Here is a 24,286-nt window from a genome sequence, read left to right as displayed (position 1 = left end):
GGATCACAGGCCCCTTACATGTCAGATGAAAGAAGAACAACAAAATAGACCTACACAAGCCAGAGGGCCTGCTAAATATTTTTATTTCAGTATTTTCTTACCAGCCAAGCAAAAATAGAGACTTTTTATTATTAATAAACTCATTAGTACATTCATTTAAAGTGCACATTGCATTCCAGAAACACAAGTGAAAATCAGTTCCCTCTCTTTTAAAAATCTGCTAGAAAGCCAATGTAATTAGTAAAACCTTCATTTCAGAACACGAACAAAATCAGAATCTTGCAAGTCAGCTTTACCTGAAATGTTCATGGAATTGTTTTCAACAAAACAACTACAATGCATTAATTTAGTTTAAACGTAATGCTGGACTTGGAAAGCTTCAGCTTTTCCCCCTTTTGTCTGGTAAAAGAGAGAGAGAGAGAGAGAGAGAGAGAGAAAGAAAGAAAGAAATGAGCATGGATCCGTACAGATCAGCAAAATAAAGCAAACACTTTAAATTTTCCAACAGAAAAAAAATAAACCTTGCTATCTCAAAAGCTCAACATGACCACTGCTAATCCTCGAGTCAAATCCATGTCCACAGCCAAAGTCAACAGCCAAACTCCCACTGACATCAGCAGCATCAGGATTTGGCCCTGAAGGAATTCTCCTCTCTTCCAGGAATGGGAGTGCAGCAGCAGCAGTCACAATTTCTTTGCTTTGTATTTTTAGAAGATCAAAGTACAAACATCTAATTTAGACTGCAATTGCCACCCCTTGTACATGCACATGCTGTTTCTTGGGGGCGGGGGGGAAATGAACAACTGAAGTGATTTGTAGTTTAATTGACATATAACACACCCAAATTCATTCAAATTACCGCAAAATTGGACCATCAAGGAAAATTAACCGTATAGTGCAGCGGTAGGCAACCTGCGGCCCATCAGGGTAATCCGCTGTTTAGCCACAAGACAGTTTGTTTACATTTGCATGGCTGCCTGCAGCTCCCAGTGGCCGCGGTTCATGTTCCCGGCCAATCCCTCATCCCTGGCCCCACCCCAGGGCCTGCATCCTCAGCCCAGACCTCCTCCTGCACTCCAACCCCCTGCCGCAGCCCTAAGCCTCCCCCCAACCCGAAGCCCCCTCCTGCACCCCAAACCCCTCATCCCCAGCCCTACCCTAGAGCCTGCTCCCCCAGCCCAGAGCCCCTCCCACACCCCAACCTCCTGCCCCAGCCCAGAGCCCACTCCCACATCTTGAAATTCCCTCTTTCCCAGCCCCATCCCACAGCCCTCACCCCAACCTTCTGCCCCAGCCCTGAGCCCCTCCCACACCCCAAATCTCTCATCCCCAGCTCCATTGTGTCATGGGCATCAACAATTTTCTTCAACTGGGTCGCCAGAAAAAGTTTGAAAACCACTGTTTTATAGGACTGTACCTCTAGTCCCTGCTGGACATTTAAACTGCATCATTAAAAGCTTCTTAAAATTAAGCAAAAAGAAAAGGAGTACTTGTGGCACCTTAGAGACTAACAAATTTATTAGAGCATTTTCCACTCTATACGGCTAAATTCAGTGCCTTGCAGAATGACAGGTTTCAGAGTAGCAGCCGTGTTTAGTCTCTAAGGTGCCACAAGTACTCCTTTTCTTTTTGCGAATACAGACTAACACGGCTGCTACTCTGAAACTTAAAATTAAGGTGATTTTTAGGCCCAGCCCAGGACTGGAAAAGCAGGCCACTGAACTTCAGTGGGAGTTGGGCTCTTAGGAAAATCTCAGCCTAAGGGAATCAGGTGCTAAGTTCCCTCACCTCAGCAGGACAGGAAATCCCATCCATAGGTACCACTGAGAGCTCATATTCACTGAAAACAGCTATCAGCATCAATATGTTACTTACACATGTTCACTCCCAGGTTCTGATCCGTGTCATGTACTTGTCTGGGACTGCAGCACTCATTACCGTGGTATATATTGTGTAACTGGGGGAAAGGGGGGAAAAAAGATGTACTGTGTGCTTAAAATACCATCTCAAATCCAGGAAGATACAGGTAACAGCAGCAAAGCAATAGAATCAATCTTACTAGAAAGAAACATTCTACGTGTCCAAATCAAAACAATCAAAAGGCACAGAGTGTTGAAATATCCGGAAGAGTTTGGTAATGCTGACAGCCAAATTCTCTCCTGGTGCAAAATGGCACAGCTCTATAGACATCAAGGGAATTTTACCCAGCAGAAAATATGTCCTAAATTGTGAGTCTGCATCTATTTGATCAGTTTACTAGACTATTAATAGTACTGATCTCAATTGTTACAGTGACAGAATTCAAATTGTGAGAAAGAGTATAAGCACAATATATAGGGGATTAAATCCTTGTTGCTGACCCTGAGGAACCAATTACAGAGCTCTTTGCATGAGTGAGGGAAGCTGTGGAGATACTGAGCTACGTATAAAAATAAAACAGGACAACAGGAAGAAGGGGAGATGCAAATTTTTGTAAAACATAGAGCCATTATGGAGCAAGTGAAAGAACTCAGCACTGGTTAGGCATGCAGTAGCTTGTAAAACTACACTCAGTAGTTACGGTATGCATGTATTATTTTTTCCTCTTCAAAGCAAAGCAAATTTACTAACACTGATTAACAAAGGCAAGAGTTGCAACAAAAACTAAGTGGAAAATGAATGTTCAACATATCAGGAGCAAGATGCATCACTCAGCGGAAGAGTGGCTGGTCTCAGTATTAATTTGCTTCATTGTTGCATATTATTATGAAGTGTAGACTCCACACACAGGAGGACTGAGCCTTATGAACTATGGTTCTTTCACTGGACAGTGAGTGACCAACAAAGAAGATGGAAACCCAAGTGAGGGCAGACTCTGAAAAGCATTGAGCACAGGGCAGTGTTTATGGCTGGGGAAAATCATGGGATATTTTGCATAGTTAAAGGAATATCTTCTGACAATCTAAATCGATATTAAATATAAACTGCCCTGGTGTGGCAATGGGCATTGATCTATGTTTTTAAACATGATACTTACTTGTTTAAGACCGGCCTCACTGATAATACCTATTCAAAAACATTAAACAGCCTGTCATTTTGTCAGATTAAAAGAAATGTTTAAGGTTACTTAGAAACAGTCGGATACAATTATTTAAGATGGATAACGCAAGATCAAAGAAAAGGAGTACTTGTGGCACCTTAGAGACTAACAAATTTATTAGAGCATAAGCTTTCGTGAGCTACAGCTTTATTAGAGCATAAGCTTTCGTGCGCTACAGCTCACGAAAGCTTATGCTCTAATAAATTTGTTAGTCTCTAAGGTGCCACAAGTACTCCTTTTCTTTTTGCGAATACAGACTAACACGGCTGCTACTCTGAAACCTGGCAAGATCAAAGGTTACCCTATCCATTTTTAAAAATCAGAGCACTTTACTGAACATTTTTAAACAAAAAAGCTTTGCGAATGCACAAAGTTTTGTCAAGTTCCTGCATTTAAGAGGTAGATACCAACCTTCTACCCCTCTCCCTAAGTGTCTGCAGTATTTATACCTGTGCTTGTACCAAAGAAATCATCTAATAATGCTGGTGATACAGTCAACCTTTGTTCCTCACATGCTCCTGTCTGAGCAGTCAGAACACAGCTATGTTACACATGTTTCTCATTTAAAAGTAATAGTTCATAGCATCCTAAAAGGAATCACTACAGTTATAATATCTAATGGGTAGAAATCAGTGGGACTTGTACTTTTAATTCCCTAATGTGCTTCTGAAAGTCTACCATATCTGAATTACTGCCTAAAAACCCCATACAAGAATCAAGGCTGCCCAATTAATTCTGGATGCTCAGTTTGAGACCACTGTAGCCTAATTTTCAGAGAAGCTGAGCACCCACAGTGTCAGCTGAAGCCAATGGGGGCTGAAAATTAAACCCCAGGATTCTCAACTTGGGCGCTCCAAAATTGAGTCACCCACAATTAACAGACACTGGAAAATTTGGGCTTAAGTGACTTGCCCAAGATCACACACTGAATCAGCAGCACAGCCTGGCTCAGTTCTTCATCACTAGAGCGCAGTTCAAGTGACCCTTGATGACAATAGCCACTCAAATGAGCAAAAATGAGCCCTCTGCTGTATATCCTTCACCATGCACTGCCAGTGTAATTTTCCAAATCCTCACTGAAAACAATCACATTCCTTAATCACTGTTCTAACCTTCTCTCCAAACAGCAGAATTTTAGATCAACATCCAGACATCATGATGCAAAATTTAAAAGAAATACCTGAAAGAGGGTCTCAAAATTAATATTCTCCCATCCAGTGGCATTGAGAGCTTTAATGGCTGCAGTTCTGCAAGGAAAGGATGCAATGTCACTCAACAAAAATAACGGTCATAGAAAACATTATGCAGCCTGAACGAGAAACGATGGCCACTAAATCAATCCATATCAAAACATCTGCTTTGGTCTTAATTACGCTAAAAGATGGTATGAGCTAAATCCAATCAACCATAATTGAATGAGAGGCATTACCATTGAAGGATATTGCTACAGAACTGCAGCCAATCTGCCAACATATTTTGCCCCCTTGTATCAAACAGCCAAATCGACTAAAAATGTTGCTGAGGCATTTAACAATGCCTCCAAACAGCCTGTCATTGTGAGGCCTGAACACTATGATTAGGGTTAAATTCTGTCTTCTTCTGGGACACCAACACCAAGCATCTTTCCCTTCCCACGATTTTCTTCTGCCTCATGTTAGAGAGCCACTGTGCTTCCAGCCAAAGGGCACTGGAACCAGTCAGTATCACTCCTTACCTGGTCTAGTTTCTTCTGAGTGAGGCTACAGGTGCGGAAGTGGCTGCTTGCTCAGCACATGACGCTGCCCAGGGAAGCACCCAAAAGCTTGTGTCACCCTCTTGAACACAAAAAAGGCATGCAGGGTCACAACTCCTACTCAAACTCACCTTCGTTTATCAAATGGAGGAGGAGCTACCCAGTGGTCATAGTTTGTCTCCACACGGAACCACCTACACCGCAAAACAAACCAAAAAAGCAAGTGTAGTTTCACCCAGTTTTACAGGTGGCTAATAAAAAACAGTCATGAGGATTTTTGGCATGTTTGTTTGTTTTACTTTAGTGAAAAAAATAAGGTGTTTTAAAATGCTTTTTACTTCTGTTAGCCCTGCAAAGCCAACATTATTAACAGGGAATCAACTGGATTCTTCTTGTGCATCAACTGAATTGTCTGCTAAATTCCAGTTACAATGACAAATTATTTACCCAATACACCCCCCCACTGAACCTAGGGGGATTGCAGATAGGTCACAGATGGCCCGGTTTAGCGTGCAAATCTTTTATTACCAGCGATGATGCAAAAGGAGGAAAGAATCCAGCGTAACTTTCAGATCCCAGAGTGAGTGTACAAGGCTAACAGTCAGAAAAACATCCTGTTACTTGTAAATTGAACTGTACATCGGTGACACTCATGAATTCGAAACAACCCTGAATCTCCTACATACATTCAGACTAGCATATTATTGCCAGTGAAGCGGCTCAGCAATTGGATAGCATTCATATCTGTACCAGTAACTGAATTGTACTTCTTGTCACAGGCTTATATAATCTCAATTTTGTGTACTGTCCTCAATAAAGAAAAAACAATCCACATGTCCCTTTTCTCCCCCTGGTTCTCAGAGGACTGCCCCTGCCCTGTCCGGAAGTGGCTTCCCTGGCTGAGGAGGGCTGGATGGAGCTCCATTCAGAGACATTAGCGAAAGCATCTCCTGGCTCAACCACAGTCGACACTGCAGACCACAAGATGCTGCCCTCCCACCGGGTCTCGGGTCTATTGAACACTCTTCCCAATAGCAGCTCACAAAGGTGAAACAAAGCAACATTTGTGGCCACTTACGCTCCGGCTGTGGGCTCAAGAGGCCAGATGTCTGCCGGCCCCCTTCTATTCCTTGTGATGACCACGCCCTCTTTGGGTGACGTTCCTGCGACGATGTAGTAAACGTCCGCAATGATCGGGGTCGCAGCCAGTTTGAGAATGGCAGCTTGAAAGTCTGCAGCCTTGCTCAGGGTCTAATGCAAAACCAAAATCACTGGGAATCAATACTGCACAGCCTGCCGAGGCACTGCATCAAGACAGCTCAGAGCCGGGGGGGGGCGGGGGGGGCGGGGGCTCTTGGCTCAAGGGAAGGCTGCATTTTATGGAAAGGTCAATTTTGGCTTAGTGATCAGTAAAGTGGGTATCTGTGTAGGATGGGAATGGTTTCTCATTTAGGCCCTGATCTTGCAATCAATATACGCACTCTAAGCAGGCCCACTGAAGCCAAGAGGACTAGGCAATGTGCTTGAACTTAAGCACTCATCTAAATGTTTGCAGGACTGGGACCATATATAAACCCAAATTGCAAACCACATCCTCCCGCTAGTGAGAAGTTAATGCCAAGAGTCATTCCTTTTAACTCATCAGGCCCATTAGGAAGAATGAGGAAACCAAAAAAAAGAAAAACAACCCCAAGACTGGGATTTTTAAAGGAGCCTAAGGAAATTAGGAAATCTCCCAGCTGACTTTCAATGGAACTTGGGTAGTTATCTCCCTTAGGCTTCTTTGAATATCCCAACCCAAGCACACGATTGTTAGGTAGGTCCAGGTTTGGTGAACACACATTTTTCCCCGCAGCTGGTAAGTAACATTTTTAAAAATTCCATGAAAATAGCTGTCAAACCCGACTTCCACCATTCAGCATAAGAACCACGAAGGGACAATGACTAGGAATTGAGTACTCTGGTTTCATCGTCCGAACTGAGTAAAATATAGAAAGTAGCCAGAGAGCATCAATAATGAAAAGTAAAGGACCTGAGCATGTTGTCAATTTCCACTGAAGCACTTAGGACTGAGCCCTAAATTATGGGATGAAAGAAAAAAGGTTTCTCCAGGCCTTGGTTTTAACTTTGGTTTATTTGAATATTGGTGGCACAGGGGAGATAAAAATGCAAATGAGTTATTTAGACCTTATGCAAACTTATACACGTAACTTCATGCACATGGCTAGTCCCATTGATGTCAATGGAGCTACTCATAAGTGTAAAACTATGCATATGCCGAAGTGTTTGCAAGATTAGGGCTGTAGGAAATACTCCCTTAAAAACTGACCCTAACAAATTAACACCGTGCAGGAATTAAAAGAAAACAGGGCTTGTGAAATAAAAAACAAACAAATGAGACAGCAGGCACCTTATATAACAAACAAGGTACATGAAGAAATTAAATGTTTAGCAATGTCAGGCTCTCAGTAACCAAAGGTTTGGGTTTTTTTCCCTCATATACAGCTGTCTCAATGTTTGCTCATTATTCCACCGCAGTTATGCAAGAAACATACTGTGCTTATGGTACAAAAGTCACTACCATTGTCTAGACAGCACCTGCAAATTCATTTCAGATGTGCTGAACTAGTATCAGGTGTGTGAATGAGAGCCAAACAGGAAAGAAGCAAGAGGTTGGATTTGTGTGTCAAAATGTGTAAGGGCTCTCCTCTCATCACCTTGTTCAAAATCACTTGTTTGGTTCCCTTAGCTAGCCTGGGAGCTGTGCACTGAAATCCTAATAATTGCTTAGAGCTTCGTGCACATACTTCCTATGTAGCCCTCTGTACATTTCTATCTTCATTCCACATAACATGGCAAGATAGAGTTTGGTTACAGACAATTCATTTTCTTTAGCTTTTGGACAAGATGTTCCTGGCATTTCAAAAAAATTATTACTATTGGGGGTTCAATAATCAGCTAAAGGGGGAACTCTGCAATTCAGGAAACCTAGTATACTCAGGTTTCAGAGTGACAGCCGTGTTAGTCTGTATCAGCAAAAAAGAACGAGGAGTCCTTGTGGCACCTTAGAGACGAAGAAATTTATTTGGGCATAAGCTTTCGAAAAGATGGGAGTTGCCTTACCAAGTGTGAGGTCAGTCTAACGAGACAATTCAATTAACAGTAGGATACCAAGAGAGGAAAAATAACATTTGAAGTGGTAATGGGAGTGGTCCATTTCAAACAGCTGACAAAACTTCAAAAACAGACTGCAACATGAAACTGCAGAACTTGAATTAATTGCAAACTGGATACCATCACATTAGGCCTGAATAAAGACTGGGAGTGGTCGGGTCATTACAAAGCCTAAACCTAATTTCCCCCATACTAATTTCCCCCTACTGTTACTCACACCTGCTTGTCAACTGTTTGAAATGGGCCACTCTCATTACCACTTCAAAAGTTATTTTTCCTTCCTTGGTAGCCTACTGTTAATTGAATTGTCTCATTAGACTGACCTCACACATGGTAAGGCAACTCTCATCTTTTCATGTATTTATACCTACTCCTGTATTTTCCACTCCATGCATCTGATGAAGTGTGTTCTAGCTCATGAAAGCTTATGCCCAAATAAATGTATTAGTCTCCAAGGTGCCACAAGGACTCCTCTTTGTTCTAGTATACTCACAAACTTTCAACAAACACCCAGTGTTACACATAACGACTCCCTCCTTGAAAATTTACTCTCTCCCCCTTTGTAGTTTCACCAAATTAATCAAATATAAGATCCCACAATGCCACTTTGATGCCCCAACAGGGTGTGTATTATTTTTCAGTGTCTTGGTTTTGAGATATTCTGGCAAAAGGAATTTGGCTTTACAATTAAAAACTGTTACACTAATTGCTTCAGTACATACATATTGCTGAAGGCAAAACACTGGATAAGGAGGTGGTTATTTTAAATCGACTCCCTGCAATAACTAACTAGCTTCAGCAGAAGTGTTCATTCATGTTCTTCTGAGTTTGAGATGGGAGTTGAATCTTCTCAAGAAGATTCAGACTAGCTCTCATCTAGCTAACTCAGTATCAGTGAAAACATGGCAACACAGGCTACCTGCTGAAGTACATACCCAAGACCCAAAAGAGCTTCTACCGCCTATGCCACCGTGGCTTCACGGCTTTTGTTATCTGATCTAGCTAGATCAAAGCCAGCTCAGATGTATCTACATGCACTGCAGTCGCACCTCTGATTGCAGAGTAGACAGACCCTTTGTGACAGATTTATCAAAACTGCCAACTACAGTGCTGCTTTCAGACACCACACACCTGCTCCGCATTGGAACATACTGTTTATTTTACTTGGAAACCAAAGCATCTTGTTTGTTGTAATTCATAACACTGAGAAGCAGCGCATTTTATCTCGCCAACTACCCAGCACATCGCATATATGTATGAACCACTTGGGACTCCATTAAACCATAAACTTAGCCAGAGTTTAAGTGCCTGTGTAATTCTCACTGTGAAGCTGAATACTTGCTGAAGCAATAGCCTAAATATGCAACTATATTTGCAAATAGTGTAAAATACCTTCCCTATCGCATACCCACCTGTATGTCTAGCTACCAGTGTAGCTATTATGCATTTACACTACTTTGTATCCACCTGGTCCCTTAAAATACTTCCTGTTCTGTAGGACGGCCGTCTTTTCACAGAAATGTAAATGTTATTGAGTGATAAATTTAAGCTACTTGACAAGAAGCCCCTGCAGTACTGCAAGGGCCTCTATTTCCTGCCTTCTGACAGTTTATGGCTCAAAAACTCTAAGCCAATATAATACGCTGCTATATAGGTCATATACTTGCCAGTGTATCTATGTAATTTTCAACGCAAATGAAAAATGGAACGACAAAGTTATTATTATAGTTTGCGTCTTCAAACAGCTAGTGGTATGTGACTAAGATAAAGAAGATAGAACACTTTGCATACGTACATCCCTGACAAGCCAGCTGACTGGGACGTTTCGATTCAGGAAAGCAGCTATTGCATTCTCCCACCATCTTCCCTTATCTGCAAAAAGAAAGGGGAAGTGCTATTATACATGCAGGCAATTCCTGCTGCCAACCTATACCTATACTGTGTATCTTCATCATCTCTCCCCATCTTACCATCCTTCACCTCTCCTCTCAAGCTCCGTTTTCGATCTCTATAATCCTCTCCCTCACCACCAAAGTACAGTACAATAAATTCTCTATCCATGTTGCTATTGGGAATCAAAGTGGCAGTCACTGATTTCCAACTTCAGCATCAGCTGTAGCAACTTTTGGGTGGAGAATGACCCACCAAGTAGCTACAGTGCGACAGCCACTGTGTCAGGGACCAATACTGCAACAGAGTTTGGGACAACTAGTCTTTTCTCACTTTACCTACACCAAAAGTAAAATCACTGTAGGAGACTCAATATCAAGTGACTTTAAGGGGCACTGTCACAAGAAGTACTCAACACCTCTCAGGAAAGACCAGCACTAACAATTTCAGTCGTAAAGTCCCCAAGTTCCTTTTCCATTACAGCTGGTGACTCGCTGACTTTTCCATTTATAAACATTATTGCTTCATAGATACTAAGGTCAGAAGGCATCATTCTGATCATCTAGTCTGACCTCCTGCACACCGCAGGCCACAGAATCTCACCCACCCACTCCTACGAAAAACCTCACCCATGTTTGAGCTATTGAAGTCCTCAAATCGTGGTTTAAAGACTTCAAGGAGCAGAGAAGCCTCCCTCAAGTGACCCGTGCCCCATGCTACAGAGGAAGGCGAAAAACCTCCAGGGCCTCTCCAATCTGCCCTGGAGGAAAATTCCTTCCCGACCCCAAATATGGCGATCAGCTAAACCCTGAGCATATGTGCAAGAGTCACCAGCCACATACTACAGAAAATTCTTTCCTGGGTAACTCAGATCCCATTCATCTAATATCCCATCTTAGGGGATTAGGCCTATTTACCCTGAATATTTAAAGATCAGTTAATTACCAAAATCACATTATCCCATCATACCATCTCCTCCATAAACTTATCGAGTAGAATCTTAAAGCCACATAGATCTTTTGCCCCCACTGCTTCTCTTGGAAGGCTATTCCAAAACTTCACTCCTCTGATGGTTAGAAACCTTCGTCTAATTTCAAGTCTAAACTTCCTGGTGGCCAGTTTATACCCATTTGTTCTTGTGTCCACATTGGTGCTGAGCTGAAATAATTCCTCTCCCTCTCCTGTATTTATCCCTCTGATATATTATAGAGAGCAATCATATCTCCCATCAACCTTCTTTTAGTTAGGCTAAACAAGCCAAGCTCCTTAAGTCTCCTTTCATAAGACAAGTTTTCCATTCCTTGGATCATACTAGTAGCCCTTCTCTGTACCTGCTCCAGTTTGAATTCATCCTTTTTAAACATGGGAGACCAGAACTGCACACAGTATTCTAGGTGAGGTCTCACCAGTGCCTTGTATAATGGTACTAAAACCTCCTTATCCCTACTGGAAATGCCTCTCCTGATGCATCCCAAAACCGCATTAGCTTTTTTCACAGCCAGATCACATTGGCAGCTCATAGTCATCCTATGATCAACTAATACTCCAAGGTCCTTCTCCTCTTCGGTTACTTCTAATTGATGCGTCCCCAACTTATAACTAAAATTCTTGTTATTAATCCCTAAATGCATAACCTTACACTTCTCACTATTAAATTTCATCCTATTACTATTACTCCAGTTTACAAGGTCATCCAGATCCTCCTGTATAATACCCCGATCCTTCTCTGAATTGGCAATACCTCCCAGCTTTGTATCATCTGCAAACTTTATTAGCACACTCCCTCTTTTTGTGCCAAGGTCAGTAATAAAAAGATTAAATAAGATTGGTCCCAAAACCGATCCCTGAGGAATTCCACTGGTAACCTCCCTCCAGCCTGACAGTTCGCCTTTTAGTAGGACCCGTTGCAGTCTCCAGTTTAACCAATTCCTTATCCACCTTTTGATGTTCATATTGATCCCCATCTTCTCCAATTTAACTAATAATTCCCCATGTGGCACGGTATCAAACACCTTACTGAAATCTAGGTAAATTAGATCCACTGCGTTTCCTTTATCTAAAAAATCTTACTTTTTCAAAAAAGGAGATCAGATTGGTTTGGCACAATCTACCTTTTGTAAAACCATGTTGTATTTTATCCCATTTACCATTGACTTCAATGTCCTTAACTAATTTCTCCTTCAAAATTTTTTCCAGGACCTTCCAAACTACAGATGTCAAACTAACTGGCCTGTAGTTACCCAGATCCTTTTTTTTCCTCTCTTAAAAATAGGAACTATATTAGCAATTCTCCAATCATACAGTACAACTCCTGAGTTTACAGATTCATTAAAAATTCTTGCTAATGGGCTTGCAATTTCAGGTACCAATTCCTTTAATATTCTTGGATGAAGATTATCTGGGCCCCTCGATTTAGTCCCATTAAGCTGTTTCAGTTTCGCTTCTACCTCAGATATGGTAATATCTACCTCCATATCCTCATTCCCATTTGTTATGCTACCATTATCCCCAAGATCCTCTTTAGCCTTATTAAAGACTGAGGCAAAGAATTTGTTTAGATATTGGGCCATGCCTAGATTATCTTTAACCTCCACTCCATCCTCAGTGTTTAGCGGCCCCACTTCTTCTTCCTTAGTTTTCTTCTTATTTATATGGCTATAGAACCTTTTACTATTGGTTTTAATTCCCTTTGCAAGGTCCAACTCGACTCGACTTTTAGCCTGTCTCACTTTATCCCTACATGTTCTGACCTCAATAAGGTAGCTTTCCTTGCTGATCCCTCCCATCTTCCACTCCCTGTATGCTTTCTGCTTCTTCTTAATCACCTCTCTAAGATGCTTGCTCATCCAGCTTGGTCTACAACTCCTGCTTATGAATTTTTTCCCCTTTCTTGGGATACAGGCTTCCGATAGCTTCTGCAGCTTTGATTTAAAGTAATCCCAGGCCTCCTCTACCTTTAGATCCATAAATTCTTCAGTCCAATCCACTTCCCTAACTAATTTCCTTAATTTTTTGAAAGTCAGCCCTTTTGAAATCAAAAACTCTAGTTGCAGATTTATTTTTGTTAATCCTTCCGTTCAGTTTGAACTGAATTAGCTCATGATCACTTGAGCCAAGATTATCCTCTACAACCATTTCTTCTATGAGGTCCTCGCTACTCACCAAAATTAAATCTAAAATGGCATCCCCTTTAGTCGGTTCAGCAACTACTTGATGAAGGAATCCATCAGCTATCGCATCTAGGAAAATCTGAGCCCTATTTTTATTACTAGCACTGGTCCTCCAGTCTATATCTGGGAAGTTAAAGTCTCCAATGATCACGCTGTTTCCATTAGTATTTACTTTATTAAAAACATTAAAAAGGGCTCTATCCATATCCAAATTAGATCCCAGAGGTCTATAGCACACCCCGAGCACTATCGTAGGAGAGGCTCTACTAGTTATCTTCCCCAGTGTAATTTTTGCCCAGACGGACTCTGTCTTATCCATTGCATCGCTTCTTATTTCTTTACATTCTACCTTATCATTGATATACAATGCTACTCCACCACCTTTACCTTTATTTCTGTCTTTCCTAAACAGCACATACCCTTCAATACCTGCAGTCCAGTCATGACTACTACTCCACCATGTTTCTGTTATCCCTATAATATCTGGTTTCACTTCCTGCACCAGTAGCTCTAGTTCCTCCATTTTGTTACCTAGGCTCCTCGCATTCATAGCAGAATACTGGGCAAGAGAAAGGCTGAGGTTAGCGTAACAGAGGGAAGAGTCTTGTAAAACATTATAGACACGGTCACAATTCAGCCAGCCACGCCTAAACTGTTAACAGCCTCTAGGGGAAACGCTCCTACTTTTATGTTCCCTGTATAATTTATTGTATTGTAATTCTACAAAGAATGAAAAGTGCTGGACAGAAATCTGGAGCACAGCTAAAAAAGTAGTGATGACTCTTTGGCTGAAGAAAACTAAGCAGAACAGAAACTGACATTCATGATTAAAATTATCCACAGGCCAGAAACACAAATGAGAAAGTCCACAGGAAGAATCCTTCCTGTCACTTAAATAACTTTTAGGCTAATCAGCTCCTCTAGTCTCATGACCCCTTCCCTCAATTTTATGTCAGTGGTTCAGAGGTAGGTAAAAAAACAAGCCAGCGGCAGTTGTTACTCTGTACAACAGCAATACACGCTCCCCACGTGCTGCTGTTGGTGCTATTGTTCTTTGTAGAAACCAAGGTCATACATCCTTAGCATATAAGAGTATATGACAGGAGATCATCATCTCAGTCCATTTCTTGGTGGACAAGGGTGCCCTAACTTGACCCACATCAAACTACCTCTCAACTCTGGGGCTCAGACCTATCTCTAATATTTACAATGCTTAATTCTCTTTTTGCCTCCCCCTCATTAAAAAAAATTAAACATTGGTTTGCTTCTTACAAAAACTGGGATCCAAGGTCTGACGGTTCTATACATGCCTCTCAATCTTTCAATCTAAACCCAGGTTTCCAAGGGAGAGAGAATGGCCTCTAACTTAAAGGGATATTGCCACCTCTGCCTTCATTGCTCCCAAATGCTTTTCCTTTGTCATCAATTCTCCCTTCTCTCTCCAATGACCCCACAAGTGGGTCTCCACTGCTTCTCAGTCTTCCCTCATCCCTTAATCCACTGTCTCCAACCACTTCTTCAAACCTTTTCCCACACTGCAGATCCAACAGCCTCTCTTCTCCTCTTTTCCCCTGTATGCATGGGCCCTACTATACTGGAACAGGCCAGGGGATCCAGGCTTTTGACTCCCTGCACAAGATAGTCTCTTTCTCTCAGCCCCATGTCTCCCTTGCTCAGTGGTGTCTCCTCAAAGGGCCACAAATTCTCCTCCTGCTGCCTCCCCAGAATTCCCCCATCTCCTGCTTCTGCTGTTTGAAGTTCAAATGCTGCCATGTAGACATCCAAACATCTCTCCTCTTCAGGGTGGCCCCATACATTCTGCTTATGTATGGAGAAAGCCAGAAAGTTGTGCTCTTCCCCACTTCAGTGGTCAGCATGTTTGAGGGAGACTCTGGCAGAAGAGTTGGACAAGGATAAAAGTAGCTGAACTGCAATTAGTCCCATCTAACGTAGGAGAGTTGTCCGGCATAAAGTGATAGCTCCAACCTCACTTAGACAAAAGTGCTTTAGAATGATGTTCTACTACATCGTTTACAACTAAGAAGTTAATCTATTGAAATGTTTTGGTAATACAGTGCTATGGTTACAGGTTTCAGAGTAGCAGCCGTGTTAGTCTGTATTCGCAAAAAGAAAAGGAGTACTTGTGGCACCTTAGAGACTAACAAATTTATTAGAGCAGAAGCTTTCGTGAGCTACAGCTCACTTCATCGGATGCATTCCGATGAAGTGAGCTGTAGCTCACGAAAGCTTATGCTCTAATAAATTTGTTAGTCTCTAAGGTGCCACAGGTACTCCTTTTCTTAGTGCTATGGTTGTAAGCTTGACTTACCTCGTTCATCACCAGAGATTGTAAACTTGTGTGGACTCTGTCCGGTCCATAAGCCCACATAGCCTATAAATGTGGTACCCTTATATGCTACCTGAAATCAGAAAACGTACAGCATTCAACAGTTATGGGACAGAAATGTTTTTAATACAATGTTCCAAAGCAGATGCTTACATTTTACCTGGGGATTTCTAGTAAAGAAATAACTGGATTCTACCATATGTCATTTGAAAAAGTTAACACAATAACATTATGACATTAAAATATCTGCATCATGATTCAAGGAGAAGGAAACTAAAGATAAAAAAAAGCGAAGATTAAATTCCATTGCATTTCATTGCTAAGGATAACCCAACTGCTATTAAAATGTTGTTCAAGTTAGCGAGTATCTGACTGGGAGGCAGAATCCTCCATTTCTAACATAGACAGATATGAGGAGACTGCAACAACAAATACATAATTTAAAATATTAAAAACTGAAACACACACATTGGTCAGCGCATATAATGTTTGCAGAAGTTGTCAGACTGGCAGCCATGCAATAAGATTCTTAAAAAGGAAAAGATAGTGCTGAAAGGGAGGAATCAGAGAAATCAGAGATGAAAATTAACTATTAGGCTCTCCAATCCCTCTCCTCACCAAAACTGATCTCTACTGTACGTGTTCAAATATTTTGATCATGTTTTAAATGTGTTCTGTGTTTGGTCTCCTTGGGAGACTATTCTCCAGCCAAATACATTGCACAATCAAGAAGATTTTTCTTAAACTCAGTCTGAGTTCCCCTTTTCTTAACTTCTTTCCATTAAACTCTTGTTATACCCCCATGTACCACCTTAAATAATTCCTCTCCATTCTTGGAGTTTTCACCATTCTAATATTTGTAAACTTGTGTTATCCCTTCACTATCCTATACATATTTTGCAATATCCTATATACAATATCCTATACAATATTTTCTTACAAGTAGGTCTCTCCTGGTCCCAGGTCAATTTTTTTTTAGTATGAATTCTGTCCAGTTTTTCAATTTCTCTCTGATATTGTGGTGCCCAAAAATGAATAACTCAAATGCAGTTACACCATAGCCTCAGAGAGAGAGGCTGGGGTGCTCAGATACTACAATGATATACAAAGCTCTGTTATATAAACCTGGCCAGATGGCAAAGCACTCTAAATAGAAAATATTCCATTACTCATTTTCGGGCACTCGTCTGTGGATTTGTTATTCAATCCACTATATCCAGCTGCTTAAAGATTTGCAGACCTGCATGCCACTCTCAGAAAACAGCATCAACCCATGCCAAAAACAGACCATACCTGCCCATTTTGCATAAACTGCACGTCAATTGTAATCTTGCGTAAAATATCTCCAAAAGCATAATCCATGTTCCGACCATGGTAAATGTTTCCCTTGGAATCCTGGGCAACAATACTGGTACAGAACCTTGGAAAACAAAAGCAAAAAGAACTATCTAAAAACCCCCAAAACACAGACATTTTTTCAATATTGAATAATTTTTCAGGAAATTACAGCAGTGACTGAACCTTTATTTTATTTTCTCTGTAAAGTGTTAACAACACTGATGGCATTGCATAGACAAATGTTAAACAGCTACAGCTTAAAAAACACATGTTGAGACCACAAAGCAATGTAAACACACAAATGTGAAAGTAAAAGTTGCGTTTGCAACCTTCTCTCCGCCCCTTTCAACATATGTATTACAATGCCATCTTTAATTATATACCATTTCTATACTGTACATATTGCCATACAATTGTTTTTACTGACTTACATACACATCTATAATATCCTATAATACTATGTGCTACTCTTTGTCTGACAGACCAACAGAGTCCATGAAAGTTATTTATAGAATAAACACAATTATAACCCAGCATTATAATTCCTAGTTATAAAGGTCAGGTGCTACTCTAGGTATGTAAGCATCTCATCCTCCAACCATAAAAATACCTTTTCAAGCAGGTAACATGCTGCTTTCATTCACTAACCTTAAAGGTACCAATCCCCCGCCCGCTGCAAATTATCAATCAGTTCAGCAGTTTCTTTGGATACAAAAAATCTAAAATTATGCCCATAAAATAAATGATATATCTACATTTACCTTGACATGCCCGAGGTCAAGTTAAAAAGGATTAACTTAGCTAGGTCTCTCTCTTCTCCCTTGCCTAAAACAATAATTACCCTTAATATAGCAGGATTGGGCCCGATATTAAAATGTGTGCTTTATATATTGGTTCTCAACTCTCTAAAGGCAAAAATCAAAAAAGCTACTGAATTATTGATAATGCAAATGATAAAAAATATCAGAATTTAAAAAATTATATATACTTATGGTTAAAACAAATTTATATTATTTAAGAAACAGGATGTAATCATGTAATGAAAGACTGTATTACAATGTATGTACACAAGAGAGGTGTTCAAATTACACATGCAGCCTCTTAACACTGACTGCTCCTGACCTGAGTGCTTAACTGTGGAACTTAACATCTCTGCAATGCCCTAGCCGACTCATCATGAGGTCCACGGAAGTGAGTCCCAGGAGCTCTGCAATTTTTTGTCTTACAAGATATAGTGAATAGAGCTGAGTGGGAAATGTTTTTCCTGTCTTGGGAAAATTTTCAAGATTTTGAAAAATTTTCCCATCCCAAATAGGGACAAAAAGTTGAAGTCTCAAAAGTTTTTGCAAACTGACAATCCAAAAATCAATCAATCAATCAGTTTAGGTCAATCAAAATGCTTTGTTTTGATTTCAACTTTTTAATGTTTTATATTTTAAACTATAATTAACTTACATTTCTAAATGAAAAAAGTCATTTTGAACAGAAAAATGGAAATTTTTCATTTCAAATGTTTCAAAACAGGACATTTCGACAATTTCAAAACTTTCCCAAAAACTGAGACAGACAAGAAATCTGTTGAAACCAACCCTTTCCCACAAACAATTTCAGTTTTGATGAATTGGCACTGTCTGACAAAAAAGTTGAGTCAAAAATTTCACAACCAGCTCTAATAGTGATTGAGGCATTCACAGCTCATTGTTACTGGATTGCTAAATTTGCCACTAAAGCATTTGTAGCAAGACCTTTAGCAGAACATGTTATACGTTTAGCATTTCTTAGTTAAAATCTCACTGCACTTGGAATGTGATTTTCAAATGCTCAGACTTGGTAAAATCAAAATAAATTTTCGTCAGAACATTAAGACACTTTCCTTCAATGACAGGTTTCAGAGTAGCAGCCGTGTTAGTCTGTATTCGCAAAAAGAAAAGGAGTACTTGTGGCATCTTAGAGACTAACAAATTTATTTGAGCATAAGCTTTCATGAGCTACCGATGAAGTGAGCTGTAGCTCACGAAAGCTTATGCTCAAATAAATTTGTTAGTCTCTAAGGTGCCACAAGTACTCCTTTTCTTTTTCCTTCAATGAGAGAGATAGCCTCACCAAATTTCAACTTCAGTTTCCTTACATCAGCTGTTGCAGCATTTAAACTTTAAAAAAAAAAAAAAAAAGCCTCCAAGAACATTTTTATACTGATGAAAGCGTAATTTTTTCACTTTCCCGCTACCTGAAAACTAAACAATTTTGGCTCAAAGTTTCCCAAAACATAAATTCCATTTCAGGCAGATATTAACCCAAAATGTGAGAGTTCAGAGAAGTTTTGAGTAACTAAACCAGTAACCCGGAGTTTAAAATGCAAATTGTTATATAACCTTAATTATAGCAATCGGTCTCATTATAATACTGCTCCCTCATAGCAAATCATACCTTACAGTATTTAACTCTTAATAGACAACTCTTCAGCTAGAAAGTAAATAACCAGAGCTATCCGGCCTTTATTAGCATTAAGAAACAACTTACACATCACAAAATAAAAATCTCCTGTTAAAAATATAGAATTTTATCCATTTTGAGTGGCATCTGAGTCATGCAGTAACACTTGAATGATTACTGAACATTTGATCATAACTTGTCGATCACGGCACACTCAAAGGAGCATATACCCAACTCTAAAAGCCATATTCAGCTCTTTTTTCAACAGGTGCAACTCCAAGGACTCCAATGGAACTGCACCCAATTACACTCAGGATACTTTTGATCTGAACTAGAAAGAATGTGTTAATGCAATATTTTTCCCTGTCTAGATAAGGTACATACACCTCTATGTAATAACCTACTGCTTATGATAATAGTGGCGGACTGTTTCCATAAAACAGAATAGATGCCTTAGGATCCAGGAAGAAAACTGATAAAGAAAAAAATATGTCACCCTCGTTTCATAATATGCAGCATTCTAGGATTCCAAACACAGCACCCAGGCTGTTTTTACAGGATTACATATAAAATATATTATGTTTAGATCATAGAAATGATTAGCAACAAATTAACTTTCTGTTGCTATTTCATCACCACCTCAAATATGTTTTAGGACCCAATACAGCGTCCTGCAGAGAATCCTCAACTCTTAATGGCTTCATTGTGAGCAGAGGGCACTGACTACCTCACAGCAGGTGCTCAGCACATATCAGATAGTTATGCTTGCAAAGAGACTGTGCCACCTGGAGTAAGCCCAACATTCAGCTACTGTGATGAAAAGGGATCAAAACCAAACATGGAGAGTGAATTTTTCCAGATGAAAAATTTGAGAGTCATTTTTTTTAATTAAACATTTCTCTGCAGTGCTGTGAACTCAAACAACTTGTTTCTGTTTCCTCATGCACTAACTAACTGACTGAAAATAAACAAAAGTTAACTTTTTTCCCCATTTAAGCTTCGTCCACAGTAGGAAAGAGAACTATCCTCATTTTCCCACTGCAGACACAGCCAAAAAGTAAGTTGCGGCTATAGCCACAATCAGCTAATGTGACAGTTTTAAACATAAATGTACTTGATTCCACTCGGAAGCTAAGTGATACTTAACAAACAACTTTTTAAAAATAAACAAAACAAAAAACTCATTTTCTCAGAGCAGACAAATCCTCCTTACTTCTGCTTTTTGAGTGAAATCCTACAGCCTAAATGATTAAACAAATCTAATTTACTTTTTAACTGTTAAGGATCTAATGAACTTTTGAAGGGATGCTCCCTGCCAGTTTGCTTTGACGTTTCAATTAGGGCTGTCAAACGATTAAAAAAATTAATTGCGATTAATCGCACTGTTAACAATAATAGAATTCCATTTATTTAAATATTTTTGGACGTTTTCTACATTTTCAAATATATTGATTTCAATTACAACACAGAATACAAAGCGTACAGTGCTCACTTTATTTTTGATTACAAATATTTGCACTGTAAAAAACAAAAAAAATGGTATTTTTCCATTCACCTAATACAAGTACTGTAGTGCAATTTCTTTATCATGAAAGTGCAACTTACAAATGTAGAATTATGTACAAAGAAACATGCATTCAAAAATAAAACAAGGTAAGACTGCAGAACCTATAAGTCCAATCAGTCCTACTTCTTGTTCAGCCAATCACTCAAACAAATAAGTTTGTTTACATTTTCAGAAGATAATGCTGCCTGCTTCTTGTTGACAATGTCACCTGAAAGTGAGAACTGACCTTCGCATGGCACTGTTATAGCTAGTGTCACAAGATATTTACATGCACTAAAGATTCATATATCCCTTCACGCTTCAACCACTATTCCAGGGGACACGTGTTCATGCTGATGATGGGTTCTACTTGATAACCATCCAAAGCAGTGTAGATGAGGCATGCTCATTTTCATCATTATGAGTCAGAAAATCAACCTTCTGCTGGTGGCATCTTTTTTGGTGGTTTGGCTTTTGTAGCTTCCACATCAGAGTGTTGCTCTTGTAAGATTTCTGAAAGCATTCTCTACACCTCGTCCCTCTCAGATTTTGGAAGGCACCTCAGATTTTTAAATCTTGGGTCGAGTGCTGTAGCTATCTTTAGAAACTTCAGATTGGTATTTTCTTTGCATTTTGTCAAATTTGCAGTAAAAGTGTTCTTAAAATGAACAACATGTGCAAGGTCATCATCCGAGACAGCTATAACATGAAATATCTGGTAGAATGCGGGTAAAACAGAGCAAGAGGCATACAATTCTCCCCCAAAGAGTTCAGTCACAAATTTAATTAATGCATTATTTTTTCAACAAGTGTCATCAGCATGGAAGCATGTCCTCTGGAACGATGGCCAAAGCATGCAGATGCATATGAATCTTTAGCACATCTGGCACATAAATATCTTGTGACACCAGCTACAACAGTGCCACGTGAATGCCTGTTCTCACTTTCAGGTGACATTGTAATGAAGAAGTGGCCAGCATCATCTCTGGTAAATGTAAACAAACTTATTTCATTAAGTGATTGGCTGAACAAGAAGTAGGACTGAATGGACTTGTAGGCTCTAAAGTTTTACACTGTTTTGTTTCTGAGTGCAGTTCACAAAAAAACCTACAATTGTAAGTTGCACTTTCATGATAAAGAGATTGCACCACAGTACTTGTATAAGGTGAATTGAAAAATACTATTTATTTTGTTTATCATTTTTACAGTGCAAATATTTATAATAAAAATAATATAAAGTGAGCACTGTACACTTTGTATTGTGTTGTAATCGAAACAGATATATTTGAAAATGTAGAAAAACATCCAAAATATTTAATAAATTTCAGTTGGTATTCTATTGTTTAACAGTGCGATTAATCGTAATTTTTTTCATCACGATTGTTTCGAGTTAATCATGTGAGTTAACTGCGATTAATCGACAGCCTTAGTTTCAATATATACATTACTGCACTGCACCATCTCACCCCCCATTAGAGCATTAATGTTGCTTGATTGATTTATATGCTCAAAATTCAGTCTGATTCCATCTCATTATTGGACCAGAGATTTATCATCTTCAATCAATTATACTTTTTAGCCATTTTGCGTTAAGAAAAGGAGTACTTGTGGCACCTTAGAGACTAACACATTTATTTGAGCATAAGGTTTCGTGAGCTACAGCTCACTTCAGGAAAGCTTATGCTCAAATAAATTTGTTAGTCTCTAAGGTGCCACAAGTCCTCCTTTTCTTTTTGCGGATACAGACTAACATGGATGCTACTCTGAAACCTGTCATTTTGCATTAAGACACTCTGCTCCACTGCCTTAAAATTGGAATATTCTGAGTTTATTTCCCAGGATAAGTGATATACTTACGCAGAAAATTCATAGACCAAATTGATGAGAATTCCATCTCCAACACTCATCCCCAGTGCCTTGCACATTCCCAGGATCTCTCCTGCAAAGGGTTGAGGGATAAAAGACTCCAGTTCTTCTGCTACTGGCCGAATGGCAGCATGGACCCACTTAGGTACAGTTTCACTGAAAGACCAATCCAAAATATCAGCTAATCTTTCCCTTGAAGATGGGTGTGGGCAGTCAGAGTGGTATGTACAGTATCTACACCTCACACGTTAACCAGTTATTGGATTCACTGCCCATCTGCTCAGCACAAAACAGAAAGTTGTTTTGTGTTATCAATTATTAATTAGCAGCCACACTTGTGCTAGACTGCCTGTAGGGCTCACGATCTTATCCCTCGATCCCACAGACATTGATCCCCATAAGTAATCCCGCGGCGTTCAGCAGGATTCAGAGAAGGGAAGCATGTGCTTAAGGGTTTACAGGGTGCAATGCTCTTTCCTCTCCCATTAGGTCCCCTCAAACTCCTCATTTTATACATTTCTAACCTGCCATCACTGTGGTATTGGGGGTTTTAAAATTGCTATTTATTAGGGTGACATTCACTCTACTTACATAAAACCCGAGTACTGGGGCTTGACGCTGGCAAAATCCACCACCACTCAGAGCACCCTGGCCCAGCCTATGGGCCAGAACCAGCTACCTCCCCTTCCTCCCAGGTGTGCAAAGTATGGGCCCGGCCCATCACCCACTCGCAACATGGCCTTCCAGGGCCCCTCTGCACGGCCCCTAGGCCTGCCACCAAGGCAGCTGCTCAGCCAGCAGAGCCCCAGGGCAGGTTCCGAGCAAGGCAGTAGCTCCAGTACGATCCAGCAGGTGCCGGCCCGGCGCGGGGAGATCTGCTCAGGACAAGACCAGGGGTTCTCCGACTTTTGTACTGGTGACCCCTTTCGCATAGCACGCCTCTGAGTGCGACCCCCCCCTAATAAATTAAAAACACTTGTTTATATATGTCACACCATTATAAATGCTGGAGGCAAAGCGGGGTTTGGGGTGGCAGCTGACAGCTCGCGAACCCCCCCCCCCCGCCGGTAATGACCTGGCGACCCCCTGAGGGGTCCCGCCCCCCAGTCTGAGGGGACCCAGGACAAGACACCAGGCAAAGGAAGCGGGTGGGGAAGGCGAGCGGAGAGGACGACGCGGGGTGCCCGCACTCGGGCTGGGGGGGGGGGGGAAGGGGGTCCTCCCTGCGGCCTCAGGGTGCTCTGCTGGCTCCATGCCCCCCCCCCCGAGGGGGGCTGTGCAGCGCGTTGCTGAGGCAGGGCCCACCAGCCGGACGCCACGGTGATGGGCGCCCTCGGAAAAACGAGGGGAGGGGGAGGGGAGGGACCCCCCCCCTCCGAGCCACGGCCCAGGCTGGGCGTGTGGGACCGTGGGGGGCCCGGAGAGCGGGGCCGGGCGGCGCCCCAAGGGGCGCAGCTGCCCCCCCCCCCACGTCACTCACTCGATGACCCGGGCCAGGGCCGCCCGCAGGAAGGCCAGGTCGAAGTGCCGCAGGGCGGGCAGCCAGCGCTGCTGCGGGGCCTGCTCCAGGCTCACGTTGCACAGCGGGGGAGCGGCCGCCGCCCCCCAGAGCAGCAGCAGCCCCAGCCCCAGCCCCAGCCCGCAGCCCGCGCCCATCGCCCCAGCCCCGCGGGCCAGGGCGGAGCCGCCGCCGCCGCCGCCGCCCTCCGCT

At 41.2% G+C, this 24,286-nt stretch overlaps 1 protein-coding gene across 1 annotated transcript; it reads right to left on the bottom strand.

Annotated features, from left to right (window-relative positions):
* Positions 1-45: 45 nt before the first annotated feature.
* NAAA (N-acylethanolamine acid amidase) lies at positions 46-24,268 on the bottom strand. Its single transcript, XM_038399128.2, has 11 exons — positions 24,056-24,268; positions 22,567-22,731; positions 16,686-16,812; positions 15,375-15,465; positions 9,781-9,857; positions 5,890-6,062; positions 4,943-5,005; positions 4,260-4,326; positions 3,017-3,045; positions 1,876-1,957; positions 46-399 (listed from the first exon to the last, which is right to left on the bottom strand). Exons 1-10 carry the CDS (start codon positions 24,229-24,231, stop codon positions 1,882-1,884), a joined length of 1,044 nt encoding a protein of 347 aa, XP_038255056.1. The 5' UTR covers positions 24,232-24,268; the 3' UTR covers positions 46-399; positions 1,876-1,881.
* Positions 24,269-24,286: the final 18 nt, after the last annotated feature.

The sequence above is a fragment of the Dermochelys coriacea genome, chromosome 4, assembly GCF_009764565.3.
Source record: "Dermochelys coriacea isolate rDerCor1 chromosome 4, rDerCor1.pri.v4, whole genome shotgun sequence".
Lineage (NCBI taxonomy): Eukaryota > Metazoa > Chordata > Testudines > Dermochelyidae > Dermochelys > Dermochelys coriacea.
Note: the sequence above shows the minus strand (reverse complement) of the source record. Positions and strands in the feature narration are given on the sequence as shown.

What these genes read in the sequence shown, in the direction of transcription:
- NAAA (XM_038399128.2), bottom strand. Translation starts at nt 24,231, where the DNA reads ATGGGCGCGGGCTGCGGGCTGGGGCTGGGGCTGGGGCTGCTGCTGCTC. An exon ending in TTGGTCTATGAATTTTCTGC is followed by an intron (nt 16,813 to 22,566) that starts GTAAGTATATCA and finishes TTGTTTTCCAAG; the next exon opens with GTTCTGTACCAGTATTGTTG. An exon ending in AGTTTATGCAAAATGGGCAG is followed by an intron (nt 15,466 to 16,685) that starts GTATGGTCTGTT and finishes TTCTGATTTCAG; the next exon opens with GTAGCATATAAGGGTACCAC.